The following is a 24,087-nucleotide window of genomic DNA, read 5'->3' as shown; positions in this document are numbered from 1 at the left end:
AATTAACACTCAAAAGTGTTAAAGTTAATGAGATAATTAAGTGATTACTTGAGTGATAATTGAGCATTATTGAAGACACCCGATGTTAACAAGCAGAATCACTGAAGGAGAAAATCTCAAATTGTAAGCCACCGTTATGGCGATCAGTGTTTGCTTTAGTTGGGCTCTTGATCCTTATACCTTAAGATTAAATTTTGTTTGTCTGCTGTTATTGATTTATTACAGTCAAATGAACAAAGACAAGTGTGATCTGATAGTGTTGGTTATGATTTGACAATCATGTTGTGATCTGAAAAATGAAACTCATTCAGATGATCTGGTTTAACTTGATAGCAACAGTTTAGTGGTTCTACAGCACATGATAATTGTATTTTTCTTATAATCCTTAACATTAATTAAAAATTGTTCTGATCAAATCACTTTTGAATGCATTTATTTAGAAACACAGACATCAATAATCAGCCTGTGAATCTCAACCGTGGTGACAATAATAATCCTTGTTGCCACCAATCACAACTCATTAATGGCTCCCATCATGCATTGCGGAATGAATAAATTATGATGTGAATTGTCTATGTAATTTACTTTTCCTAATTGAACATTCTGCTCGTCACCATTGTTGAGATGCATTGACTGAATCTTGATATCTGTGTGTGCCTAAAAGAAAGTTTTTTTTTTTTACAACTTTTAAGAAATCCTTTATATTTTATTTCAAATTCTGGATATTTATGCAGAATCTCAGTTATGCTGTAACCAACAGCATAAATCACAAAAACATTTAGTTCAAATGATGAATGTCATAATATAACCAATACCATTAGATCATTTTTTTCTTTTTGTTCATCTGTCAGGTAGAACATGGATACAACAGTCGAACAAAGACTTAAGCTAATAATATAAGGGTCAAGAGACCAACTAAAGCAAACACTGATCTCCATAACGGTGACCTGAAATTCCGGTTTTCTCCTTCAGTGATTCTGCTTTAGGTGTCTTCAATAATGCTCAATCATCCCTCAATTAATCACTTAAATATCTCATTAACTTTAACACTCTTGAGTGTGGACTCATATACACTCCCAGGTGTGTTAATTTAACACTGAGTTTTTGCTGTGTACAAAGAGCTGTAGTTAACTGACAAGCTGATCCATATCGCATTAAATATCGTTGGCGATATGGCCTCGATTTGAACGCGATATGGCTCAGCTTGTCAGTGAACTACGGCTCTTTGTAGTAAATGCCGCTCCATCTGAAAGCAGGTGAAGGTGATTTACTACTAATCAAGGAACCGGCTTTACTGATTAGATGCGCATAACAATATCGTGCGATTAATCGTGCAGCCCTAATTGTGAGCAACATATTAAATATTTAGATCAAAAAAATTAAAAAAATCTTTTTTTTCTTCACTCATGCTCATAGATTAATCAGTAAGATGTTGCATGCGTACCTAACTCGAATCATATCTATATCTTTAAACTATTTAAATCATTGTCTATTTCTCTGTCTCTTGCCAATTTATATTTTTTAAATTCCTCTCTTGTTTTTTCTATTTCCTTTTTAACATTGCAAAGCTCATTGTGTGTTTTCCTCATGTGAGCGATGGATTTGAGGACACTGGAATTGACCTTTTCTGGATCATCTACTTTTCCCTGTCTCATCTGGTGAATGTCTGCAGAATCCATCACTATGAAGGCGACGTCAGCTATGAGTAATAGTCCGCCCAACACACCAGAGACTGCTTCTGCTGCCACTCGTCCAACTCCTGCAGTCCGAGTAACAATTCTGCTAACATTTGCCAACAGACCTAGATTGACGAGTTGTGCGCCACCAAAAACATTTCTTTTGTCTACATTGCATGCCATGCGTACATTGTCAACAGCCGGGTTGCCGAAAAAAACCTTGAACTTTGTAATTTTTCTCAGTACCTTTCTCAGTGTATTCAGTGGTGTGAAAATTGGTTTGCTTACAGATTCATACTTCTGCTGAATTTGTTCAAGGCTCTCTCTGAATGATTTTTGTTGCACTGTATCAGTAATGTTGGCTGCAGCACCTGTTACACCACCTGCAACTCCGACTCCAACACCAACACCTGCTACAATCAGAGACGCTCCAAAAGTGAACGGTGACAAAACTAAACCAGCCAATGCAGTGATTCCTCCAGCGGCTCCGATCACTGAACCTGTCAGACTCCCTGCTCTGGCATTATAATGTGCAGACTCCATCGAATCTGTTATTTTCCCCCACTCACTAACTAAACCCTCAATGTCTTTATAGTTATTGTCATAGGCCTTATTAAAGGCATTGATGGACTTCATGAAGCTTTGCTCAAGTGCTTCTGGAATTCTCTTATTTCTCTTTAATGCATCTTTCAGGAATGGTTTTGCTAGAATCTCATCAGCTGAAGGTCTCGTATGAGGGTCACAGCTGAGCATTTGTCTGATCAACTCCCTCAGTTCCTCTGAGTATCTCTCTGAGATGGGAGGGGGGGTTCCTGTCATGCTGGCAGCATGTAATATGTGTCGCTGCATGTTATTTGCCTGTGGAGGAAAAAAATAAAATTAAGTATCTAGTCAGTTTCAGCAGTGGTTGAAGAAAAAAACTGAAATAAATTCTCTGATTGCTGTAGCTGTGTTTGTTATGGTAAGAACAGCAAGAGAAAATGTTTTAAGATAATGTCAGCCGACGGGTTTCAAAAGTGGAAGTTTTTGAAAATGTATGTAAACAGCACACAACGTGAATCTCTGAAGAAAATAGCATCATGCTCATGTGTATTACGTGTTCAGTCTATAGCAGTGTAACTCATTGCGCAGCTTGGCAGGCTTTTATTTGTGGCTCGCATGGCAGTAAAAAATACATATGATCATGCAGTCACTGTAGATATTTCATAAAAAAACATAAAAAAACAAGTAGGGCTATAACATAACCCATTACAAACACAGTTTGACACAAAGTGTCAGTTCTATTACAAATAACTTCGATCGGATAGAAAGGGGTGGTTTATTTCTTTTCTAATCTAAACGAGAGAACATAACACTTGATCGATTGAAAACCGAAAAAGGACGATGTATGACGCGCTGAACCAGCAGTTGTTCCTGTTGAATAACGTGTTGTATAAATGAGTGTCCCGTCATTCTATAATTCTCCTTTCATTCAACATCTGTGAAGTGAAGGCAGGACAATGGCTCACCAAGTCCTCGGTTCAGACTCTCATCCACAGACGACTAGTTTTAGGCATATTTACAGCGTGATTAATACAAACTGCATGACACAACGGTTCATATGTTATAGTCTCCAAATAATGAATTGTATAACTATTAAGTGTGCTGTTTAAAACAAATAAAGAACCAATGTAGGAGAATGGTTATTAAGCGACAACAGCGGGAAACTTTGTATTTTTGTGCAGTGTGCGCATGTCAAAAAATCTATTCCGATTTGAATCTTTTGACTTAATAAATAAATAAGCGCACATCAACCCGATCATGTATCACATCATGATGTTTAGCATTCATGTAAACTGCAATACATTCAGATTCATCAATCGGTCTCTTAACGCTATATGTGCTCTTGGATAGCTACATACAGTCGGCAACTAGTCATAGTTGGGTGCGTGGTCGGCGTGGGGGAAAACACCACGAACGTTGTGTGTATTGGAATGACAAAAATGTTGTATTGCGAGTCATTGACGCCTGCCGACTGGCAACGGTACATTGCAAAATTAACTGCAATAGGTTATGATTGCCCTTATGTAATTAAAAACTGGGTCAATGACCCAACCAAATGGCCGGAGGTGTTGTTTCCAGACATATTTTGTTATCTGGTTGAATCTCCAGTAGGGCTGGGTGATATATCGCATCACATTGTTATGCGCATCTCGTCAGTAAAGCCGGTTCCTTGATTAGTAGTAAATCACCTTCACCTGCTTTCAGATGGAAGATTTGATGCAGATATGAGTGTTACATTAACACTCAAGAGTGTTAAAGTTAATGAGATAATTAAGTGATTAATTTAGTGATGATTGAGCATTATTGAAGACACCTGATGTTAACAAGCAGAATCACTGAAGGAGAAAATCACAAATTGTAAGCCACTGTTATAGCGATCAGTTTTTGCTTTAGTTGGACTCTTGATCCTTATACTTTCAATGTAAATTTTGTTTGTCTGCTGTTATTGGCTTATAACAGTCAGATGAACAAAGAAAAGTGAGATCTGATAGTGTTGGTTATGTTTTGGCATAATCATGCTGTGATCTGAAAAATGAAACTTATTGAGATAGTTTGGTTTAACTTGATAGCAACAGCTTTGTGATTCAACAGCATATGATTATCAGTATTTTTTTTATAATCCAAAATATTTAATAAACATTGTTCTGATCAAGACATTTTCACTAGAATTATTAAAGAAACACAGACATGAATAATCAGCCTGTGAATCTCAACAATGGTGACAATAATAATGCATGTTGCAGTGGCTGCCACCAATCACAACTCATTAATGGCTCCCATCATGCATTGCGATATGAATAAATTATGATCTGAATTATGATTTTACTTTTCCTAAGTGAATATTCTGCTCATTACCATTGTTGAACTTTTAAGAAATATTTTATATTATATCTAAAATTCTGGATATTTATGCAGAATCACAGTTATGCTGTAACCAATAGCTTAAATCATAAACATAAAGGTCAAATGATGATTGTCATAATATAACCTACATCATTAGATCACTTTTTTTTCTTTGTGCATCTGGCAGTTATAACTCAGATACAACAGCCAAACAAAATGTAAAGTTAATAATACAAGGGTCAAGAGCCCAACTAAAGCAAACAATGATCGCTATAACGGTGGCTTACATTTTAGATTTTCTACTTCAGTGATTCTGCTTTAGGTGTCTTCAATAATGCTCAATCATCACTAAACTAATCACTTAATTATCTCATTAACTTTAACACTCTTGAGTAGGGCTGGGCGATATATCGCATGACATTATTATGCGCATCTAATCAGTAAAGCCGGTTCCTTGATTAGTAGTAAATCGCCTTCACCTGCTTTCAGATGGAGCGGCATTTACTCTACAGCACAAACTCCAGTGTTAAATTAACACTCAAGAGTGTTAAAGTTAATGAGATAATTAAGTGATTAATTTAGTGATGTTTGAGCATTATTGAAGACACCTGATGTTAACAAGCAGAATCACTGAAGGAGAAAATCACAAATTGTAAACAACCGTTATGGCGATAAGTGTTTGCTTTAGTTGGGCTCATAACCTTTATATACTCGATTCAAATATGTTTGTCTTCTGTTATTTAATTATAAAAGTCAAACAAACAAAGAAAAGTGTGATATGGTTATGTTCTGGCATAATCATGCTGTGATTTGAAAATGAACCTTTTTGAGATAGTTTGTTTTAACTTGTTAGCAACAACTTCGTGAATTTAGAGCATATATGAGTATAGGTATGTTTCTTGTAATCTAAAATATTTAATAAACCTTGTTCTGATCACAACACTTTTAAATAAATTTATTTAGAAACACAGACATTAATAATCAGCCTGTGAATCTCAACAATGGTGACAATAATAAAGCATGTTGCAGTGGCTGCCATCAATCACAACTCATTAATGGCTCCCATCATGCATTGCAATATGAATAAATTATGATCTGAATTTTCTATGTAATTTACTTTTCCTAATTGAATATTCTGCTCATCACCATTGTTGAGATGCATTGACTGAATCTTGATATCTGTGTGTGCCTAATGAGAAAGATTTATTTTTTTAGAAAACAACTTTTAAGAAATCCTTCATATTAGTCTATAGCTAAAATTCTGGATATTTATGCAGAATCTCAGTTATGCTGTAACAAATAACATAAATCAAAACAAAGTTCAATTGATAATTGTCATAATAAATCTAACACTATCAAATTATTTTTTTTCTTTGTTCATCTGGCAGTTATACCTCAGATACAACAGTCAATCAAAATCTAAAGTTAATAATATAAGGGTCAAGAGCCCAACTAAAGTAAACAATGATCACCATAACGGTGGCTTACAATTTGAGAATTTCTCCTTCAGTGATTCTTCAGGTGTCTTCAATAATGCTCAATCATCACTAAATTAATCACTTAATTATCTCATTAACTTCAATACTCTTGAGTGTGGACTCATATACACTCGCAGGAGTGTTAATTTAACACTGGAGTTTTTGCTGTGTGAAAAGAGCCGTAGTTAACTGACAAGCTGAGCCATATCGCATTAATTATCGCTGGCGATACGTCCGCGATATTAATGCGATATTGCTCAGCTTGTCAGTGAACTGCGGCTCTTTGTAGTAAATGCCGCTCCATCTGAAAGCAGGTGAAGGCGATTTAATACTAATCAAGGAACCGGCTTTACTGACGAGATGCGCATAAGAATGTGATGCGATATATCGCCCAGCCCTAATCTCCAGGTAAGACATTGCGGTAGCTGCACTCAAAACAATTATATGTTGGGTTTAATTAACTTTTTTATCTCAACAGGTTCCATATATTAACTTTTTTTATGTCAACAGGTTCCATAAATTAACTTTTTTTATGTCAACAGGATGCACATAACTAGGTTACCTAAAACAAACATAATTTGTTCATGTAACTTCAACACACTCAAATAAATTATATGTTGGCTTTAATTAACTTTTTTATGTCATCAGGTTCTGATATGTTGGCTTTAATTAACTTTTTTATGTCAACAGGTTCTGATATGCTGGCTTTAATTAACTTTTTTATGTCAACAGGCTGCACATAACTGGGCTACGTTGAAGCAGTGTTAAAATTAATGAGATAATTAAGTGAATAATTAAATGAGATGATTGAGCATTATTGAAGACACCTGATGTTAACAAGCAGAATCACTGAAGGTGAAAACCGGAATTTAAAGTCATCATTATGGTGATCAGTGTTTGTTTTAGTTGGGCTCTTGGCCCTCTCATTATTAACTTTTGATTTTGTTAGGCTGTTGTACTTGAGTTATAACAGCCAGATGAACAAATTGAAAAGGTCATCTGATAGTGTTTTAACATAATCATTATTTTACATTCATTTGTCTGAATTACTGAACTCTTATAGAGCCCAATTTTAAGATTTATGTTTACCTTATGGATTACAGCAGCACTATCATTGTAGAGCGTACCATTTTTTCCTTTTGCAATGAAATATAAATGATAAAATCAATAATATATATTGTTTTTTTATCAAGGCACACACAGACATCAATAATTAGCGTATGAATCTCAGCAATGGTGACAAACAGATCACCTCTGAACATTTTTTTATTTTATTTTATATACAATTTTATTTATATATTGATTTGAACATTTCGTTTTCATTGAAAAGTGTAAAAATGCAATGCTCTACAATAAAAGTGCTGCTATAATCATAAAGTAAACTTAACTCAGAATTTGGGCTCTATGTGAGTTCTGTGATTTAGGTCAAATGACTGTGAAATTATTATTTTAAAACACAACCAACACCATCAGATCATCTTTTCTATTTGTTCATCTGGCTGTGGCAACTCATGCACAGCAGCCAAACAAAATATAAAGTTAATAATGTGAGGGTCAAGAGCCCAACTAAAACAAACACTGATCACTATAACGGTGACTTAAAAATTCTGGTTTTCTCCTTTGTGATTCTGCTTGTTAACACCAGACGTCTTCAATAATGCTCAATCATAACTCAATTATTCACTTAATTATCTCATTAACTTTAACACTGCTTCAGTGTTCATTTAACACTCTGCTCAGAAATTAATTGGGCCGCTTAAAATGAACTAATTCCATGATGTTGAAGTTACATGAACAAATTATGTTTGTTTAATGTAACCCAGTTATGTGGGACCTGTGGACATAAAAAAGTTAATTAAAGCCAACAAATCATTTTTTTGAGTGTGTAACATTAGCCTATAACTCAATCAACTTTCGTATGTTGCATACTATAACTCCATAAAACCTTGTCACTTAACAATTGTGCGTATGCTTCACTCCAAACTATTAATCCTTTTGTAAAACAGTGATCAGTAGTACGAAGTTGCCGAGGGACTGTGCTGACAGTTATCCCTAACTCACAGACTGCAGTCTGTATTGAGTGTAGACTGTAGCGATTGGCCTATCAAGTGAGCCTTCAGCTGATAACGCTAATGTGAATGAGACATCCCTAATGAAAAACAACTATAGGAATCTTGTAGTATTTTAGGACAAAATATTATAGTAATCCTATAGGAATACTATAGTATTTTGGGACATACTATAGAAGTACTATAGAGGTATTACAGAACATAACAGAAGTATTAAACACTACTATTTATTGCTTGTAGCCATTTTGTCCTCCTTTCCGGTTCTGTGTGTTTATTACAAAGGATGTAGAACTTCAATTCATAATTTGGTTGTTTATTCAACATGACATCATGACTTTGCGTAAACATACACACCACTTTCGAGTCAAGTGGCGTGTTATCTATACGCATTTTGAGCTATCCGCGTGTATGTCCACGCCGAAATCTTTTGCGTGTATGTCTACGCCATTAAATGTCCGAGTGATTCCGCGTGTATGTGTACGCCGTTAAATGTCCGAGCGAAACGAAGCAAAATCTATATCTACATCTGTGGAGCGATCTTTTTTTTCCTAGGATGGTAGGAGTACACTCATAAATGGTATTAACCCCAGTGACGGGTAGGTTTAGGGACGGGGTTGGGGTAGGTCATATATCTATATATACATAATACAGTAATATAACGTTAAGTCAAAGGCGTTGATAAACACGCTGAAAAGCGATTATGCGTGTTGATAGCACGCCAAAAATGGAAATACGAATTGGCTTGTCATACATACGCCATTTCATGAGATCAGTCTGGTTTATTGGCGGTGCAAAAAACGACACAGCACCTCTTCGCCATGATTGTCACGTGTATTTCAATGAGCGCCAAGGCAATGTTCTCTTATGAGAGGTTATCTCGTATTGCGTAAGTTGCTTACGCTATGGGTAAAGTCCGCTACGCTTCGCGCCCTCTATGCGTCACAGCCCGCCAGAATGGGAGTGGCTTAGCGTATAAAAGCAAGGCTCAGAGGCTGCTTCTCTGATTTTCATCTCTTCAGCGAAGCTCTTCGCATCCTGGGCTCTGAGAGAAGCCGCCGCCGTCGAAACCAGCGACTGTAAGCAGAGGAAAGCGCCTGAGGAAGCCGGTCGCCTTTGCCGCCTTCAGCCTTCCTTGCCTGCTACGCTATCCGGCGACGAGTATCCTTTGCTACTTTGCATTGCTGTGTGTGTTCGCCGCCGCGACACACACTTTCTAAAAGAGCGCAAGGGGTTTTTCTCAAAATGCCTCGCACTTCCTGTGGCTCGTGTAGAGCCCCGCTCAGCACAGGAGGTCGCCACGTTATCTGCGCTCTCTGCCTGGGCTCGGCAGCCCTCGCCCTCTCGACGGGATGCTGCGTCCACTGTGAAGAGCTTCCGATGTCGACCCTGCGGGCTCGACTCGAAGTTTTCAACATGGATGCTGTCACTCGGCCCTCTGTTGGACCGCGTAAGAAGGAACGCGATTCTCAGAGGCCGCCGGAGCCCGAGGCCACAGCGAGATGCTCGCCGGAGCCCCTCCCTCGAGCCTCGCTCTCCCCTTCTCCGCCTCTCCCGGACGCTCAGCTGCCGGCTTCGGCCCTCACTGCCGCCATTTCAGGTGAGGAAGCCGAAAAGGACGCCACGGTTGACAGCTGTACCATCCTGGCTTCGGACACTCCATCCCCTCCTCGATCCAGGAATCTGGCCGGACTCGGGAGAGCGTGGATGCTGAGCTGACCGTGGGCCGTGGACCGGCTCGGCCTCGAGTGGTCGTCGCCATACAAATCCATCCCCCCAGTGGAAGAGGCGATAGAAGCGCACCTTTGTCCGCCCTCTGCGAGATGGCACTCAAAGTCTGCCCTCCTGTCCAAAGCCTGCAGGACCACGTCAGCCCTTGTCGGCGCGCTTTTGCCACCGCCGGACAGGCCACGTCCACGCACACACCTGCTTCGCCCCGGAAGCCGCTCGCGCATCACAAAGTGATCACAGAACGTTCCCCATTCAGTGCAATCCGGACGTCACACACAAAACGGCCAGCCATTGCTGGCAGCGAGCCGCCATATTCGAACACCGAGGGCGTGCGCGTCGCGCCCATATCTCTGGTTCAGTTTCCAGAGCCCACGAAGTGCGGCGATCGGAACCCGGAGGCCATTCTGCCCCTAGCTATACATGTAAAAGCATGGGAAGCGATTCCACGGATATCAGAATGGGTGCTAAGCACAATAAGACAAGGCGATTCACTACAGTTTGCTCGCCGCCCCCCCTCGCTTTTTGAGCATGGACCGAGACGAAAGTGAAAGTGGAAGTAGCACATCTACTTCATGTGGAAATAGCCAAGCTACTGTGCAAAGGGGCCATAGAACCGGTACCTCCTTCTCTGTGCGAGTCAGGCTTTTACAGACGTTATTTTCTCGTGCCCAAGAAGGACGGAGCTCTAAGACCTATCTTAGATCTAAAATATTTGAAAAAGCTCTCATGAGAAGACCGTTCAAAATGCTCACGACCAGACAAATTCTCACGCAAATTCGCCCGAGAGACTGGTTTATTTCTCTTGATCTGAAAGACGCCTACTTTCTGATACAGATAATTTCCCGTCACAGGCCATTCTTGAGATTCGCCTTCGACGGTCAGGTTTATCAATACACCGTCCTTCCGTTCGGCCTGTCCCTAGCACCCCGTATATTTACGAAGTGCATGGACGCAGCTCTCGCCCCCTTGAGAAATCAGGGCATGCGGATTCTGAACTATTTGGACGATTGGCTTATTCTGGCACAGTCAGAGATATAACTTTCATCTCACAGAACAGTGCTTCTCAGACATCTGAAAAGTCTCACGGTCAACTGGACCAAGAGCTTATTACTGCCCAGCCATTCAGTTTCTTTTCTGGGGATAGAACTGGACTCTGTGGCTATGATGGCTCGCTTATCAACGCAGCACGCGCTGTGTTTGACGCAAATCTTTCTAGAAGGGCAGTATCGCTTTTTCTGAAAACATTTCAGAGGATGCTGGGTTGTATGGCATCAGCTGCAGCAGTGTTCCAGCTGGGCTTACTGCGCATGCGCCCGCTGCAACGCTGGTTGAATGCTCGGGTGCCTCGCCGGGCTTGGGCGTCCGGCTGCAGGGAAATCAGAGTGACTCAGAGTTGCGTTTCAGCTCTGCAGCCCTGGTTAGCGGCCGCCTGGTACCAGCGCGGTGTGATGATCGGGGCTGTTTCATACCGAAAGGTCATCTCGACAGACGCTTCCAACTCCGGTTGGGGCACTCTCCTCGAGGGCAGACCGATCTTTGGCCTGTGGTCAGACCGAGAGAAACACCTTCATATAAACTGTCTGGAGATTATAGCGGTCGAGAACACGCTGAAGCACTTTCTCCCATTCATACGAGACCACCACGTTCTAGTTCGGTCGGACAACATGTCCGTGATGTCCTATGTGAACCGTCAGGGCGGTGTCAAATCCAGAAATCTCTGCAATTTGACAGAACGCCTCCTCGTATGGTCTCAGCACTTTCTGCGCTCACTGAGAGCTGCGCATGTGCCAGGCCATCTGAACGACGGCCCAGACAGACTGTCCAGGGACAACGTTCCCCCAGGGGAGTGGTCCCTGCACCCCCAGACAGTCCAGCTGCTATGGCGCCTTTTTGGCAAAGCGGAGGTTGACCTGTTTGCGTCAGAAGACAACGCTCACTGCCCAATGTTCTTTTCAAAGAACGAGGACGGGCTGGCCCAAATCTGACGCGGCTGTCACGAACAGCCCCTTGGCCGATTCCGGTGAGGAGGGATCTCCTCACTCAAGCCCGCGGCTCGATCTGGCATCCCCATCCATAGAGCTGGTCTCTGCACGTATGGTTAATCAACGGATACACGTTGTCTGGCCAGAGGGAGTTATGAACACAATTACGCAGTCCCCTCTACGAGGCGGCTCTATGCGTCTAAATGGTCTGTGCTCTCCAAATGGTGTGCCGACAAAATGACTCTATGGTCATCCTCAAACCTAAACATGGTTATGTCCCTAAAGTGCTGAGCACTCCCTTCAGAGCACAGGTCATTTCACTTTCGGCTTTGCCAGCATCCGACAATGAGAGCGGTGTCAGTCTCCTCTGCCCTGTCAGGGTGCTGAGAGCCTACATTACGCGCTCCACCCCTTTTAGGCGTTCGGAGCAGCTCTTCGTTTCGTTTGGTGGGCGCACCAAAGGTCTCGCCGCCTCGAAACAGAGCCTGTCTAGGTGGATAGTGGACGCTATAGCGAATGCTTATGTGTCTACAGGTCTGCAGTGCCCTTTGGGCATCAGGGCTCATTCCACTAGAGGCGTTGCCTCGTCGTGGGCTTGGTCCAGCGGGATTTCCATTCATGACATTTGTGAGGCGGCGGACTGGACCTACCCGTCCAAATTTGTCAGGTTTTATAACCTGGGAGTTCCCGCCTTGCAGGCTAAACTTCTGTCAGTATGAGTGGGTTGTATGTTCTGCCCAGATCTGATCATGCGCAGACTACTCTCACATGACTCAGCTGTCCTGGTTGAGCTGCACCATATGGGTTGATATATTTATAGACCGGCAGCGCCGCTCTGTATTCCCCATGAGTGCTTATTCACATGTGCTGGCCCGCGCTGCTGGCCACCTTGTTCCCACTTATCTATGTTCCCCGGGATTCCCTGGGATTCATGTAGTGGATGCTTGGCGTGCACGGCGTTGACAAGGGGTTCCCGTAGCGTAAGCAACTTACACAATACGAGAGAACCTCTCGTAAGAGAACGTACTCGGTTACGTATGAAACCTCGGTTCTCTCTAGAAGAGGGAACAAGTATTGCGTAACCTGCCGTGCTCGCGCCACAAGTGACTTTCGCTTCAGTCGATGAAAACCAGAGAAGCAGCCTCCGAGCCTTGCTTTTAGACGCTAAGCCTGGCGGGCTGTGACACATAGAGGGCGCGAAGCGTCCTCACTGGGCGTGACGTCACGCCATCAGTGGTAGGCTGCTGCAGTTGCCGCAGGGCAGCCAATGAGCACGCTAGACAGCCTGCTCTAGCTCAGCTGGCTGCTGCACTGTGTTGACAATAAATAAAAAATATTTTTTTGGCTTCATATCTCGAGAAAAGATGACTTTACCCGTAGCGTAAGCAACTTACGCAATACTCGTTCCCTCTTCTAGAGAGAACCGAGGTTACGTACGTAACCGAGTACGTTTTCCCCCACAGGCTAAATTCACATCACGTGACGGGGCGTTCCCGGCGGCGTTCCCAGACCAATCGTCTGTATGTATGGTTAGATACATGATGGGGTAATGTAGAAAAAAAATATTTAAGGTAATTCTTGGATGAGTATATTCTGGAAATCCTCCTTTTTTGTCATTAAGGGAAATCATCTTGTCTCAGTTACAAATTTGACTGGTAAATCATAAATAATGTTTTTTTACCCCACCCTTTTGTATTTATTGCATTGCATATTGTATGTTCAAGGGTTACAGATTGATAAGCATAGGCCTACATGGTATTTATGACTGAATGTAACTTTTTATACTTTGCTGTAAAAATGGCTCTCCTATTGAATTTGTCGTATCAGTGCGGCTCTCATGAATATTAAAAATATTGAAGACCACTGGTCTATAGTGTTTCATCGCCATCTAATGGCCTGGCAGCAGAATACAACTTTTTTTGTCGTTTTCACAGATCCGTGTGAATGGGAATCGTTTTGACAATTGTGTCCATGATTTACTCACCCTGTAGCCATCCTAGGTGTATATGACATTCTTCTTTCAGACGAATACAATCGGAGTAATATTAAAAAATGTCCTAGATTTTCCAAGCTTTATAATGGGAGTGAATGGTTGTCTGTCTTTGGAAGTCCATCAAAGGGCATCTATTCATGATTAAAGTGCTCGACATGGCTCTGTGGTGGTTAATTAAGTCCTTCTGAAGTAAAGCGATGTGTTCATGTAAGAAAAATATCCATATTTAAAACTTTATCGACTAAAATAATTATCTTCCGGCAGACGGCCTACGCATCAGTTTACACCAAAAGAGTAACACTTCAACTTGCACAACATAATAACAGCAATTGACCACTTTGTGGTTCAAACAAACAGGACTGGGCAATCGCGTTCATCATTACAATAGCCGCGTACAATAGTAGCTCCAGTCGCGGTTCCACTGTCGGGAGTGCTAGTGCGTGCCAGTGCCAGTCGAGTTTCCACTGTTGGGCGTGCTAGTGCGTGACAGCGCCAGTCGCGTTTCCACTGTCGGGCGTGCTAGTGCGTGACAGCGCCAATCGTGTTTCCACTGTCGGGCGAGCTAGTGCATGACAGCGCCAGTTGTGTTTCCACTGTCGGGCGTGCTAGTGCGTGACAGCGCCAGTCACGTTTCCACTGTCGGGCGTGCTAGTGCGTGACAGCGCCAGTCGCGTTTCCACTGTCGGGCGTGCTAGTGCGTGACAGCGCCAGTCGCGTTTCAGGCATGTTACAGGCGTTGCCACAAGCACTGTGGAGCTTCTGGCCCGACAGTGGAAACACAGCAGATTTTCGGCCCTGTGCTACTGGCCCGAGGCTATTAGCCCGGCGGGGCCCGTTTAAAGCCCTGGCTCGCACTGGCCCGACAGTGGAATCAAGTGCATCAAGTGCCGGCTATTGTGCATCAAGTTCAAGTGTGGCCTCAGGGTGAGTAAATCATGGGCTAATTTTTATTTTTGGGTGAACTATCCCTTTAGGCATATCGTTGTCATGTAAACCCTTAATGTTTTCTGTTATCTTCAGTTGATTTCATCTAATGCTTTGGCTGGAAGTCAGTTGAGGTTATTGTGTTTCTCTTTTATTCAGTGATTGTGCTTGTTATCATCAGCTATTTTCAATAATGCTCAATCATCACTCAATTAATCACTGAATTATCTCATTAAATCAAGACTAATTCAGTGTTACATTTATCACCCTGTAGTGCAAACTGAGCAGTTTTCATTTAATCTGGGAAAACCCATGTTGGGCCTACATGAAAACTGAGAACAAAACTGAGGCTATGTTTACACGGAAACGATCTGAAGAGAAAACGCAAAAGTGGCGTTGCATTATCACTTTTTATTCTGCGTTTAGACGAGCGTTATGGGGGGGGGGGGGGATGTTGGGTCTGTGTGCATATGGTGATGCAAAAGTGTGTGAAATTCGATGTAGTATGCACTCCAGGCGGCTAGGTGGCAATGTGAAGCACTGCCACACAACAACACCAAGTCCGCGCGCCTGCGTACAACCTTACTTCTACTTCTCTCCCTAGTAGCGTGAAATCAAAACATGGCGAAGCGAACAGCAAAAAGACTCTTGTACGTTAGGGCTGCACGATTAATCGCACGATATTGTTATGTGTATCTAATCATTAAAGCCGGTTCCTTGATTAGTAGTAAATCGCCTTCACCTGCTTTCAGATGGACGATATGATGCAGATATGAGTGTTAAATTAACACTCACGAGTGTTAAAGTTAATGAGATAATTAAGTGATTAATTTAGTGATGGTTGAGCATTATTGAAGACACCTGATGTTAACAAGCAGAATCACTGAAGGAGAAAATCTAAAATTGTAAGCCACCGTTATGGCGATCAGTGTTTGCTTTAGTTGGGCTCTTGATCCGTATACATTAAGTTTAAATTTTGTTTTTCTGCTGTTAATGATTTATTACAGTCAAATGAACAAAGACAGGTGTGATCTGATAGTGTTGATTATGATTTGACATAATCATGCTGTGATCTGAAAAATGAAACTCTTTCAGATGATCTGGTTTAACTTGATAGCAACAGTTTAGTGGTACTACAGCATATGATAAATGTATTTTTCTTATAATCCAAAACATTTATTAAAAATTGTTCTGATCAAATCACTTTCAAATGCATTTATTTAGAAACACAGACACTCCCATCATGCATTGCGGTATGAATAAATTATGATCTGAAGTGTCTATGTAATTTACTTCTCCTAATTGAATATTCTGCTCGTCACCATTGTTGAGATGCATTGACTGAATCTTGATATCTGTGTGTGCCTAAAAGAAATAATCTTTTTTTTTGTACAACTTTTAAGAAATCCTTTATATTATATCTCAAATTCTGGATATTTATGCAGAATCTCAGCTATGCTGCAATCAACAGCATTAATCACAAACATTTAAAGAAAGGCTTTCTGTGTGTGTAAGGTCTCTGTGAAAGTTCGGTCAGAGCAGTCGCGTCCGTAACGGAGAACTGTCACGTCTGTAACATTGTTTTTTCCTCATAAATGAGAAAACGAAAAATAAAATAAAATAAATATTTTATGTTCTGTGGAGAGCCAACCCTTCTTCATCTGATTTGCGCAGTTTAATTCACAGAATTACAACCGATATATTTCGGTTCCATATCGCATATCGTTACAGCCCTAGTCATTTTAGAATGTTAAGTTCTACTACTGTATAGTTATTTTGGTGAAAGTAACTCAAAAATAATACAGGAGTAATGTAACGCATTACAATTCTGAGACAGTAATATTGTAAGGTAATGAATTACTTTTAAATAACAGTAACAAGTAATATATAATGTATTACAGTTTGGAAGTAACTTGCACAACACTGCTCATATACTCTCCCAGGAGTGTTAATTTAACACTGAGTTTTTGCTGTGTACAAAGAGCCGTAGTTAACTGACAAGCTGAGCCATATCTCAACGCAATTTGGCTCAGCTTGTCAGTGAACTACGCCTCTTTGTAGTAAATGCCGCTCCATCTGAAAGCAGGTGAAGGTGATTTACTACTAATCAAGGAACCGGCTTTACTGATTAGATGCGCATAACAATATCGTGCGATTAATCGTGCAGCCCTATTGCACGTTTATCAGAGCTGCTTGGGCAACTTGAAGGTCCGACGTATGGAAATAATCCGACATGTTGGTTGTTATGTTCCTCTACTGGCGCTTGCCTGTGACGTAAACACGTACGCGACGAGAGCCACCGTGAGCAGATTTGCGTTTTTACCCTTTAGACAGGAACGCGACGGTGGAGCGTTTTTAAGATTTCCACTCTGGTGGGTGGTTTAACTTTTTTGCGTTTTTAAGCCCCAAAAACGCCGTCGCCGTGTAAACGAAAGGCACATCTGATAAAATATTTTTACGTTTTCACCCACGAGCATTCTCGTGTAAACAGGGCCTGACTCGGTCCCAGTTAGATAGACCAGATCAAGTCCATGTGGGCTCCTCATGGCTGTGCTGGCTGGGAATCTTATTTTTAGCAAAAATAGCTAACTTTTTTATCTCTACATAATAATTCATATTGTGATATAAGATTTCGGTCATATCATCCACTCCTCATTTTTTGAGAATTTTAAATATTTATTTAATATATCATTTTTATATTAATATTTAATTTCAATATATTTGAAAATCAAGGAAGCCTTTTATTCAGTTACCATGAAAAAGCACTGTGCTCTGTATTTTTATTAGGTATTTGAAACAGACCCATCAAGTTATATTTTTGTAATTTGCATCTGTATGATTTTATACAGGACTTTTTGAAGAAGAAAAATACTCACCCACACATCAAGCATGCAGAGATCATGGAGCAACCATCCCAATGACCATATGTCACTAAAACAGACGATGCATGACAATGAAAATTAAGAAGTATACTGTACTCAATTGATAAATTAAAGTTTTTTTTACAGTTAAAATAGTCAACCTTCATGTAAAGAACTTAAAGGGTCACTCCACCCATTTGCATTAAGCTTTCCATTGTTAGAAACACAGTTATAATATTGAATGGTCGTGCAACACTCTTTCATTTTCCCCTGAGACGAGAGAAATCCTCTATTTACCTTTTTCACTTCCTCCTACAATGACGCAAAAATCGTCATTTTACGTCATTGTAGGAGGAAGTGTAGACCGGGGATTTCTGTGAAGACTACAAGCACTAGATCTCACCCTTTCAAACCCGCCCATAGGGGATTGGACCTAATGCGCTAACAGACCAATCACAGATCAGTGCCAGTGCGTTTGATTTCACCGGCAGAAACTTTTTGAAAATATGGACGAAGGTACTGAATACGCAGACAGATGCATTATGGAGGATTGGGATTACACATAGTGTCAGCCATCTTTTTTGGAAGGTAAGCTAGCAGGCTCTTGTTCTGTGGAGAAAGCTGAGTAGTAACTTTAAGGGTTACCGTCCTCTTTTTCCCAGACATGTCCGGCCGTCAATGTCCGGGATTCAGCTTTTGCTTTCTGCGGTCGCCATTCATTGTTTACATGCACAGCTTTTGTTTCAATCTAACTGAATTCATTCTGATTGGTGAATCTGAATGTAGTGTTTGCATGAACGCTAAACAAGTGATCGGTTGATGTGCGTTTTAACATTGCTAAGAAAATTCCCGCTCCTCCGTGAGAGATACGAGACCGGTGCGTCTCACAGGTGTCGCTCATCAGTAATCACGCCACCGGCCTCGCGCCGTTCTCCACACGGTCTTCACTCGTCCTGCTCGCCACAGTAAACATGATGAATGGCGACTGTAGAACGCAAAAGCCGAATCCCGGACATTTTGGGCGATCTCGAAACACATTTTCGGGCAGACTCACGGAGACTCACTAGTAGCCTAGACTTGTTGTTTAGCTACTGCGCTCTGTTACCGGTAGGCGTGGCCTCTTAGGGCAGCGAAGCAACTGCATTCTGGGAGTTGTTGTCTTTCATCCACATAAGCCAAAAATACATTTTCTGTCTTTTCTCAGTCTAGAAAGCTCCAAATTCAAAAATAATTTCACATTTCTTCTACATATATTACCCATTTTAAATACACATTCATCTTTCCAGAGGTGGAGTGACCCTTTAAGGAAATTGTAACTTTTAACATTTTAACAAGCATTTCATAATGCTGAACAGAATAATATTTTATATACATTCAATTGATCAAAAGCATACCTCTTGTAATTATTTTTTTTCTCATAAACTTCTGGGCTGATGTAGAGATGGGCACCCACAACTGATTTAGCATAATCATCAGCACTGCAGAGGAAAAACAAAGTCCCGGGCTTTTGGTTTTGGCCAATAATTTTCATTTTTATCCATCACTAGATCATATTTTTGTTATTAGTTTACCTTTCCAATGCCTTTGAGCATCCAAAATCTCCTAGATTGATGTAACCATCTTCAGTCAGAAAGACATTCTACATGACAACAGAAATCTCATAAGTCTTACAGATTTAACTTTACATGTGATATGATTTTTGAATTTTATCAGTGAATACCTGAGGTTTAATATCTCTATGAATAATGTTCTTCTTAAAGAGATACTGCAGAGCCAGACACATCTGAACCAGCCAGTCAAGGATCTGCACACATGGAGAAATCCCAATGTGTGTGTGAGTGAGTGTGTGTGTGTTTTTAAATAAAGTAAATACTGTTTAATTTTAATTGTAAAAATGTAAACCTTTTCTGTGATTGTTGTTAGATTATAATATTTATAAATTATATTAAAAAATAGAATACTGTGCAATGTCCCCATTTAGACAGCTACATAAACTCTCTCTGTGTGTGTGTGTGTGTGTGTGTGTGTGTGTGTGTGTGTGTGTGTGTGTGTGTGTGTGTGTGTGTGTGTGTGTGTGTGTGTGTGTGTGTGTGTGTGTGTGTGTGTGTGTGTGTGTGTGTGTGTGTGTGTGTGTGTGTGTGTTTTATGGGTCATATCATACTAGATGTTTTTAAATCAAAAAGTTTTGAAAGTTTTATGTGAGGGTTGTTTAAAGGACAGAATATAGAATATACGGTATGTCTGCATAAGAAACTCACCTGTTTTTCTTCAAAAACACCTTTCTGTTTTTGCATCAATTTTGAAAGATCACCTCCTTCACAATACTCCATCACAATATAAAAGCGTCCTGTATCTTTATCTAAATAAATCAACATCCAGTCAGACAAATATGTAATTTGTGTATTAAAAAAAGCTTAATTTTTTAGACATCTATACAGATGTTTTTGTTTAGCTAATTGTGTTATCCTTCTTCAGTCACTATACAGTATATGTTTGTGATTAGTAGTTCTATAAAAAAAAGAAACACAACAAAACACCACATTTTTAATTTGGAATAAAGGAACATTAATGTGCAAAGAAAAAAAAAACCTTCAAATGATTTCACATAGGTAGCAATATATCCAAAGTTCAGAGTTTTCAAGATCTCAACTTCATTTTTGACAGTATCCAGCTCCTTTCCATAAGAGGAGAAGAAGAAAAAAACAACTTTAGCGACACTCATCTTTATTGGAGAGGAAAAGCTTTCGCTTCTATTTTCAATACTTGAGTATTATTTAGTAAATGCTTACTTTTCCGGAATCCATCTGTTTGACCAGATAAAGATCTCCCTCTGAGTCTTCCACAAGAAATGCTATTCCTGAAACCCCTCGTCCAAGTTCTTCCTTTATGGTGTATCCATGTTCTTTTAGTACTTCTAAAATCAAGATTTAGAATAGTATCTACAAAATACTGTAAACACTAGAGATGAGAAAAAACAAAGCTTTTCCAAACTTTGAATCAACCGAACCAATTTCTTCGCAATTCTTTTGAAGCACCAGAAACTGTTCAAAACTGTGTAAATACAATGAATACTCAGTATAATTTGCATAAAAACACATTTTACATACCTGTACATATTTTCTTGAATGTGTAATAAAATACTTAAAATACTATTAAATATAAAACTCCTGATATTTTATATTATTTATTTCTGGGGTTTGTTTCGCATGATTATGATGGGCCTATTTACTAGGCTAATAGGAGACAATTAACTACTACAATTATTTATTATTTTACAAATGTGTCATTAAAATGTCTTAATATGTATACATCTGATTCAAGATCAGGTAGTAACGGTCACACTGTCACTCTAAATCAGATTTTTTTGTGTATCTAACTAAAATCTGATCTAAACGACTAACAATGACATTGAGTTACGCCAAACAACAACAACTAAACATTGATGAAGGGCTTGTAATTAAGATTCTGTATTAAAACATAAATGGGTGGGAGAAGCCAGGAGCAGTAGGAGTCAGGAGCAGGAGTAGCCAGGAGCAGGAGGACTCAGGAGCAGGAGGAGTCAGGAGCAGGAGGATTTAGGAGCAGGAGGATTTAGGAGCAGGAGTAGCCAGGAGCAGGAGGAGCCAGGAGCAGGAGGATTTAGGAGCAGGAGTAGCCAGGAGCAGGAGGAGCCAGGAGCAGGAGTAGTCAGGAGCAGGAGGAGCCAGGAGCAGGAGGATTTAGGAGCAGGAGGAGCCAGGAGCAGGAGTAGCCAGGCGCAGGAGGAGCCGGGAGCAGGAGTAGACAGGAGCAGGAGGATCAAGGATAAGGAGTCAGGAGCAGGAAGAGTCAGGAGCAGGAGGAGTCAGGAGTCAGGAGCAGGAGGATTTAGGAGCAGGAGGAGCCAGGAGCAGGAGGAGCCAGGAGCAGGAGGAGCCAGGAGCAGGAGTAGCCAGGAGCAGGAGTAGACAGGAGCAGGAGGATCCAGGATAAGGAGTCAGGAGCAGGAGGAGCCAGGAGTCAGGAGCAGGAGTAGCCAGGAGCAGGAGGAGTCAGGAGCAGGAGGAGCCCGGAGCAGGAGGAGTCAGGAGCAGGAGGAGTCAGGAGGAGTCAGGAGCAGGAGGAGTCAGGAGCAGGAGGATTCAGGAGCAGGGGTAGCCAGGAGCAGGAGGAGCCAGGAGCAGGAGTAGACAGGAGCAGGAGGAGTCAGGAGGAGTGAGGAGCCAGGAGCAGGAGGAGTCAGGAGCAGGAGTAGCCAGGAGCAGAAGGAGTCAGGAGCAGGAGGAGTCAGGAGTAGCCAGGAGCAGGAGGAGTCAGGAGCAGGAGTAGCCAGGAGCAGGAGGAGTCAGGAGCAGGAGCAGGAGGAGTCAGGAGTAGCCAGGAGCAGGAGGAGTCAGGAGCAGGAGGAGTCAGGAGCAGGAGGAGTCAGGAGCAGGAGCAGGAGGATTCAGGAGCAGGAGGAGCCAGGAGCAGTAGGAGCCAGGAGCAAGAGGAGTCAGGAGCAGGAGGAGTCAGGAGCAGGAGGAGTCAGGAGCAGGAGGAGCCAGGAGCAGGAGGAGCCAGGAGCAGGAGGAGCCAGGAGCAGGAGGAGTCAGGAGCAGGAGGAGCCAGGAGCAAGAGGAGCCAGGAGCAGGAGGAGCCAGGCGGGGACCCAGACCAGAGCCAGGACGAAGGCCAGCGGTGGAGTCAACGGAGGGAGGAGCCATGATGGAGACTTGGCAGGTTTAACTTGGGGGCTGATGGATCAGTAGATTTATTGACATATTGTTCAACGTTCAATGTTCAACTTATTGCTTATAAATAATAATAATAATAGAAACAACATGAAGTGGATTAGATGCAATATTTCAGTCCTTCCCTGCTGCAGTCTACCTTTGTCTACCATTGCCATCAGATTGTGGTTTCTGAAGGAGATTCGATGCTTTATGCTGCTAACATGATGTTGCTTAAATTCAATTTGAAATTTATACTCACTGATCACAATAGGATTTTTGTTCGGGCTGTGGTCTGAGGCACTGCTCAAAAATTTGTGACGCTGATCCATCTTTAAGGGAAAAAAAAAGATCCATCATATTTACATTTTAAATAATATTTATCAAAGCCTTTTAGTATTCAACATATAATTCGACTGAATACTAATTGATTCTTGCAGAAGCTCAAAAGTGCTGCATAACATGAGAATGAACCTCATTGGTTCTTGCTGAAGTTCAAATGTGCTGCGTGACACGAGAATGAACCTCAATGATTCTTGCTGAAGCTCAAACGTGCTGCGTAACTCGAGAATGAACCTCATTGGTTCTTGCAGAAGTTCAAACGTGCTGCGTAACACGAGAATGAACCTCATTGTTTCTTGCTGAAGCTCAAACTTACTGCATAACACGAGAATGAACATCATTGGTTCTTGCTGAAGCTCAAACGTGCTGCGTAACACGAGAATGAACCTCATTGGTTCTTGCTGAAGCTCAAACGTGCTGCGTAACACGAGAATGAACCTCATTGGTTCTTGCTGAAGTTCAAACGTGCTGCGTAACACGATAATGAACCTCATTGGTTCTTGCTGAAGTTCAAACATGCTGCGTAACACGATAATGAACATCATTGGCTCTTGCTGAAACTCAAACGTGCTGCGTAACACGAGAATGAACCTCATTGTTTCTTGCTGAAGCTCAAACTTGCTGCATAACACGAGAATGAACATCATTGGTTCTTGCTGAAGTTCAAACGTGCTGCGTAACATGGAAATGAACCTCATTGGTTCTTGCTGAAGCTCAAACGTGCTGCGTAACACGAGAATGAACCTCATTGGTTCTTGCTGAAGCTCAAACGTGCTGCGTAACACGAGAATGAACCTCATTGGTTCTTGCTGAAACTCAAACGTGCTGCGTAACACGAGAATGAACCTCATTGGTTCTTGCTGAAGCTCAAACGTGATGCGTAACACGAGAATGAACCTCATTGGTTCTTGCTGAAACTCAAACGTGATGCGTAACACGAGAATGAACCTCATTGGTTCTTGCTGAAGCTCAAACTTGCTGCATAACACGAGAATGAACCTCATTGGTTCTTGCTGAAACTCAAACGTGCTGCGTAACACGAGGATGAACCTCATTGGTTCTTGCTGAAGCTCAAACGTGCTGCGTAACACAAGAATGAACCTCATTGGTTCTTGCTGAAACTCAAACGTGCTGCGTAACACGAGAATGAACCTCATTGGTTCTTGCTGAAGCTCAAACGTGATGCGTAACACGAGAATGAACCTCATTGGTTCTTGCTGAAACTCAAACGTGATGCGTAACACGAGAATGAACCTCATTGGTTCTTGCTGAAGCTCAAACTTGCTGCGTAACACGAGAATTAACCTCATTGGTTCTTGCTGAAGCTCAAACGTGATGCGTAACACGAGAATGAACCTCATTGGTTCTTGCTGAAACTCAAACGTGATCCGTAACACGAGAATGAACCTCATTGGTTCTTGCTGAAGCTCAAACTTGCTGCATAACACGAGAATGAA

At 41.5% G+C, this 24,087-nt stretch overlaps 1 protein-coding gene across 1 annotated transcript; it reads right to left on the bottom strand.

The window, feature by feature from the left end:
• Window positions 1-719: 719 nt before the first annotated feature.
• LOC143737821 (serine/threonine-protein kinase Nek4-like) lies at window positions 720-22,461 on the bottom strand. The gene is made up of 9 exons (XM_077229686.1): window positions 22,449-22,461; window positions 20,387-20,511; window positions 20,187-20,271; window positions 19,856-19,956; window positions 19,318-19,401; window positions 19,169-19,236; window positions 18,992-19,075; window positions 17,613-17,667; window positions 720-2,534 (listed from the first exon to the last, which is right to left on the bottom strand). The coding sequence occupies exons 1-9, from the start codon at window positions 22,459-22,461 to the stop codon at window positions 1,461-1,463; spliced, it is 1,689 nt and encodes a 562-aa protein (XP_077085801.1). The 3' UTR covers window positions 720-1,460.
• Window positions 22,462-24,087: the final 1,626 nt, after the last annotated feature.

The sequence above is a fragment of the Siphateles boraxobius genome, unplaced genomic scaffold (assembly GCF_051911475.1).
Source record: "Siphateles boraxobius isolate OS27281-9 unplaced genomic scaffold, OSU_SipBor_1 130, whole genome shotgun sequence".
Taxonomy (NCBI): Eukaryota; Metazoa; Chordata; class Actinopteri; order Cypriniformes; family Leuciscidae; genus Siphateles; species Siphateles boraxobius.
Note: the sequence above shows the minus strand (reverse complement) of the source record. Positions and strands in the feature narration are given on the sequence as shown.